At 47.3% G+C, this 5,973-nt stretch overlaps 1 protein-coding gene across 1 annotated transcript; it reads left to right on the forward strand.

Moving 5' to 3' along the window:
• Nucleotides 1–610: 610 nt before the first annotated feature.
• Nucleotides 611–3,754, forward strand: LOC121814742 (uncharacterized protein K02A2.6-like; the record flags this gene model as incomplete). The annotated part of the gene is given in 2 exon segments (XM_042222076.1): nucleotides 611–897; nucleotides 964–3,754. Coding segments are annotated over 2 exon segments (2,981 nt in total), but the record flags the coding sequence as incomplete, so codon positions are not given.
• Nucleotides 3,755–5,973: the final 2,219 nt, after the last annotated feature.

Raw genomic sequence — 5,973 nt, forward strand, 5'->3', positions numbered from 1 at the left:
GCTGCCAATACCGTTTATGACGTGGGCAAATTCTTTGAGAACTACATGCTAGTGATAAATGCTACGGGAGATGCATGGCTGGAGGCGAGACAACGAGGCGTCTTATTACATTGCTTGGGACACACTGCCAAATCAAGGTACAACATTTGCTGAAGCCATGACTGCGCTTGAAAACCACTTTGTCCCTAAAGTGAATGTAGTGGCATGCCGGCACACATTCAGACAGCGAGTTTAGTGGGCTGATGAAACTGTGACCCAGTATGTTGCCGCCCTCAGAGCGTTAGCTGTGCCATGTGGTTTTGGAATAATGGAGGGTGAAATGATTCGGGATCAACTTGTTGCTAATGCTACTCTCAGTGTTGTTAAAGAAAAATTGCTGCTGGAGGAGGACCTTACATTGGACAAGGCAGTTACTATTGCGTGTCAGGTGGAGGCTGCAGTCAAGAATGCTACACTCCTCTCTGCTGCGCCCACGGCCCAGACTGCTGCAGTACAAGCTGTGGGGGTGAAGGACGCACGTCTTCAGGGAAAAAGACGAGCGCGACCAGCTCAAGCTCGGGGACCTACATCTAAAGAAGGGCACAAAAAGGCAAGTGATAAAGAGCAAAAAAGGGCACTTTGCCAGAGTTCGTAAATCAGCTGTAGCAGTGGTCAGGGAAGTAGTTGTTCCTGAGTTTACAGTTTTATGTGTTGATGATCACAAACTGATGACTGCAGCATGTGATAAGATTACATGCAAAATGAACATTGAAACACCACAGGGAAACTCTCAGGTTCTGGAGTTAATTGTGGATACAGGAGCTTCAGTATCTATCCTCCCAGAAGCCATCTACAAAGAACATTTTGCACCCTGTGCATTGACTGAACCGAAAGTTAAGCTTGTCACTTATGCAAAAGGTGACTTGCCTGTCATTGGCTGTGCATTGACTGAACCGAAAGTTAAGCTTGTCACTTATGCAAAAGGTGACTTGCCTGTCATTGGCTGCCTACAGGCTTCAGTGAGGGTTGCAAACAATGACAGAAAAGTGCCAGGATCATTCTTCATAGTTAAAGATGGATCACCGTTGCTGGGGTTGGACTTAATTAAAGCACTTAACATTGATATCATTGCTGGAAAAGTCATCAACAAAGGAGAGGATCCTGCAAGAGGAGAACCAGCCAGTAAACAAACATGCATGGTGAATAACATTGATTCCTCTTCTTCCCATCATCTCGGAGCTGTTAAAGGGTTTATCCACAAAGTTCAAGTGAACAAGACAGTACAGCCGGTTCGTCAAAAACTGCGGCGTCTACCACTCAGCATACGTGAGGAGGTGTCAGCTGAATTGAAACGTCTACTCCAAGCAGGCATCATCGAACCAGTGGATGCAGCTGAATGGGTGAGTCCTCTGGTGGTTGGAAGAAAAAGTAAGGGAGACTTAAGACTTTGTGTGGATCTGCGTGAACCTAACAAGAGTGTGATCATGGACTGTTACCCTCTTCCTCACATGGAGGATTTGTTCGCACAGCTGGCTGGGGCTACACATTTTAGCCAGATTGATTTAAGTTCAGCTTATCACCAACTGCCTCTTCACCCTGATAGCCGAAGCCTCACAGCATTCATAACCCATGAGGGACTCTTCCGGTTTACCCGAGTTCCATTTGGACTTGCTTCAGCCCCTTCTGCCTTCCAAAAGATGATGCAAACAGTCCTAAAAGACCAGACAGGAGTACAGAACTACTTGGATGACATAATAGTGTATGGACATTCCAGAGAAGAGCATGATGAACGGTTACAGGCTGTCCTCCAACGCCTGAAGGATGTCGGTCTGCAGATCAACTTCAACAAAAGTTCATTTGGACAGACATCTATTCCGTTCTTGGGACATGTCATTTCCAAGGATGGCCTGAGTCCCAGCCCAGACCACCTGACTGCCATTGCCAAAGCCCCTGCACCAAAGGACATGGCTGCTCTTCGTTCCTTCTTAGGCTTGACTTCGTGGTTCAGCAAATTCCTAGCAAACTATGCAACTGTGGTTGAACCACTCCGTGAGTTACTTCGGACAAGTCAGACGGCTGAACTTCAATGGACTGATACAGCAAATGAAAGCTTCAACAAACTGAAGGAAATGCTACTAAAAAGCCCAGCACTGGCAATCTTCAACCCAAATCTGCCAACGTTCATCACCACTGATGCGTCAGATTATGGTCTTGGAGCTGTTCTGACCCAGATCAACTCAAACAATGAGGAACGTGCTGTTGCTTTTGGTTCCCGCACCCTGTCCCCAGCCGAGAGGAAATATTCAACAATTGAAAAAGAAGCCCTCGCCTGCGTATGGGCCGTTGAAAGATGGAGGACGTACATATGGGGACGCAGATTTACTCTGAGAACTGATCACCAGGCCCTCACCACCCTGTTAAGTACTAAGGGGATGAACAGAGCTGGCATGAGGATAGCACGTTGGTCAGCCAGACTGATGTGTTTCCAGTATGACTTAGAGTACCGTCCAGGAAGCCAAAATGTTATAGCTGACTGTATGTCCCGTGTTCCCCTGCATACCACAAACACAAGTGAAGACTCTGAACAGGACTTAATCACAGAGATTGCTGAAATTTCTCCTCAGCTAACAGCGCTTCCACTGGCTGACTTCAGAGCAGAATGTGAAGACTGTCCTGAATTAACAAAACTAAGACAGATCGTTCTTTCGGGCTGGCCGAAAGTACGAAAATCCTTACCAGATGATGTCAAACCCTACTTCCTGGTCCGACATGAACTGGCAGCAGAGTCACCGCTGATATTTAGAGGAACACGGCTGATTGTTCCCAAATCTCTGCGAGGAAAGGTAGTGCACCTGGCCCATGAAGGACATCAAGGCATGGTCCGAACCAAACAACGCCTGAGAGATCTATATTGGTGGCCAAACATGGATGAACTGGTCCACGAAATATTGTCCACATGCACAACCTGCCAATCATGTGACAAGACTGCAGCTGTTTCACCTGCACCGTTACAACCCATCAAATTCCCAGAGGGTCCGTTTCAACATGTTGCTGTCGACATTGTTGGTCCGTTTGAACAAGGAACCTATGACTGCAGGTTTGCCATCACACTAGTTGACTATTTCAGTAAGTGGCCTGAAGTCGCATTCACACCAAACGCCTCAACTGCGACAGTGATTGCATTCCTGACTTCCATTTTCGCCCGTGAAGGAAACCCTTATGAAATTACAACTGATAATGGTCCGCAGTTCACCTCAGCTGCCTTTGCTGAGTTTCTCGCTGAAAGGGGCATAAAACACATCAGGACAAGCGTCTATCATCCTCAAGCAAATGGATGTGTGGAGCGCTTTAATAGAGTACTGAAGGACTCCATACAGACAGCACAAGCTACTCAGCGACCATGGAAAACTGTGGTTACAGAACTGCTTCAAAATTATCGAGCGACTCCCCACGCTACAACCGGTGAGTCCCCTTTCCAGCTCCTCAGAGGAAGAGCCATGCGGACTAAACTCAACATTCTGCCACCACCAAAGGATGCTGGACAATATGACCACATCAGATCCAAAGTGACATTGACACAGAAAAGAAGTGCACTTTATACAGACAGAAAGAGAGGTGCTAAACCTACTAAAGTGACTGTGGGTGCTTCAGTGAGAGTACGAAAGCCATTCCATGTGGGAAAAGGAGAGCCACAATACACCAAGCCGCGGGAGGTACAGCAGCAGACGGGTGAGAGTTCTTTCATCCTCAGCGATGGGAGAAGATGGAATGCAGCACGTCTCTCACTTGTCCCAGAGAACTCAAAACACACACAAAGAGCTGATACAGAGACAGAAAACATCAGCTCAGCACAGACTGCTACACGTCCCACACTGCAGAGGGACAGACAACCACCAAGATGGACAAAAGACTTTGTTATGAAATAGTTCAGAGGTAAAAAGAAAGGAGAAATATGCAGATGTGAGAAATGACTGTGAAGGGAAAGTGCATTTGAGTTTCATTAGTTATCTTTAATTCCAGCTGTGACTTCTGATAAGCTGAGAAGAGGGCACATGGTTGTTCCTTTTGATTCAGGGTTGATCCGGGGCACGTTTACTTTGCCATTACAGTTCTTTTATCAGGATATATATATAATACTGTTCTGAAGTTACTAATTGCCTCAAAAGTAAAAGGCTGTCGAATGTTTCATGTTGTGCTACAAGGGAGAGAGTATTATTTGAGAAAAGGGGGAGATGTTGTGTTTACAAGGTTCTATAATAAGGGAAGCAAATTAGTACATGCTGTTACCCTGTCAGACCAGGGGTGCCGCTAATGAGGCTGGGTAAGAGAGAGGAGAGAAGAAGAAAGTAGAGAGAGAGAGCAAGATGGAGCTCCGCTGTAAAGCCTGAAATAAAGTGTTGAACCCAGACGTCGCCTCCGCTGCCTGATTACAAACTCAACAGCGTGAATGCCCACAGTTGCACCAGAAACCAAGCATTTCAGTCCCTCCTCCCACCAATGCTGCTGTAAACTAGCCAGCCCATGTAACGAGAGGAGTAGCATGGGCAGTGTTGATGAAACCCTCACAAATGTAACAGACCCAGAAGCCATATATGTTAACTGCTGTAGTAGCCTCTCTGATGAGAAGACTGTTATTATGGGTTCACAAAGAGTTGGCAGGGCTAGTGAGTTGTTTTACACTCCAGTGTCGGTCAGTGGCCGGTGTTCCCTGACAGGCATGCTTGATTCAGGAAGTATGTCATGCACACTAAGTGAAGAGGCTGATAGCAAGCTAAGAGCCGCTGGTGTTGCTCTGATTCCGCAGCATGCCCCTGAAAATGTGGTGCTGGTTGGTTGCGGTGGCCTTCTCACACAACCGAAATGCGTCTATGATTTGGACATTGAAGTATATGGGACTAGGTTTCTTGTACCAACGTTTGTGGTTCCTGGGCAAAAAGATGAGCTCATCGTGGGGAGCAATGTGATCCGGCCCATCATTCAGAAGATGAAGGCTGATACAAAGTATTGGGAGCTTATTAACTCCAATTACACTGGCACTGATTGTGAAGACTTCCTGCAGTTGCTGAGCTGTATCTCACGGTGGTCTGCTCCTGTGTTGCCAGATAAAGTAGGTACAGTCAGGTTGCGGAAGAGTGTCACTCTCCTGCCACAAAAAGAATATGTAGTTTGGGGAAAGCTGCCACCTTCTGCCCTTGTGTCTCCAGGAAGTACTGTCGTTGTGGAACCCACGTCAGCCCGTTCCACTCCAAAGAACATAATGGTGGGGCGCATTATAACACCCATGTGGGGAGATCGTTGGGTCCCTATGAAAGTCCTTAACCCAACAGAGAGCCCTGTGACAATGCTAAGATTGCGGATGTCTTTCCTTGTATTGCTGTGGAGGACCTGCCCATCACTCAAGGTCTCTGCGAGACTCTGACCGACCAGCATACCAGTTTTCCCCCCTCATCAGATTCTGTGCCTGACTCTGCACAGCTACTCAAAGATGCCGGGTTGGCTGACATTGATATTGAGGGCTGTGAAGTGTCAGATGGGTGGAAGAGGAAATTGGTGGAGCTTGTGTTGACTTACCAAGATGTGTTCTCTAGAGACAAACTGGACTGTGGTGAGGTGAAAGACTTTGTCCATCGTATCCACCTCACTGACGACCGCCCTTTCAGGCTTCCCTATCGCAGAGTACCCCCGGCTCACTATCATAAGTTGCGAGAGGTGCTGTCAGACATGGAGATGAAAGGCATCATCAGTAAGTCCACCAGCGAATACGCCTCGCCACTGGTAATTGTTTGGAAGAAGTCAGGTGACTTGAAGATATGCACTGACTTCCACTGGCTCAATGCCAAAACCGTTAAGGATGCTCACCCACTGCCCCATCAGGCTGACTGCCTTGCTGCCCTTGGTGGGAATGCTTTCTTCAGCACCATGGACCTCACATCCAGATTCTACAACATTCCCCTCCATGAGTCTGACAGACGGTACATCGGATTTCACTTTTTT

This window comes from Haplochromis burtoni, unplaced genomic scaffold (assembly GCF_018398535.1).
Source record: "Haplochromis burtoni strain Fernald_Lab_line unplaced genomic scaffold, NCSU_Asbu1 Contig_5, whole genome shotgun sequence".
NCBI lineage: Eukaryota > Metazoa > Chordata > Actinopteri > Cichliformes > Cichlidae > Haplochromis > Haplochromis burtoni.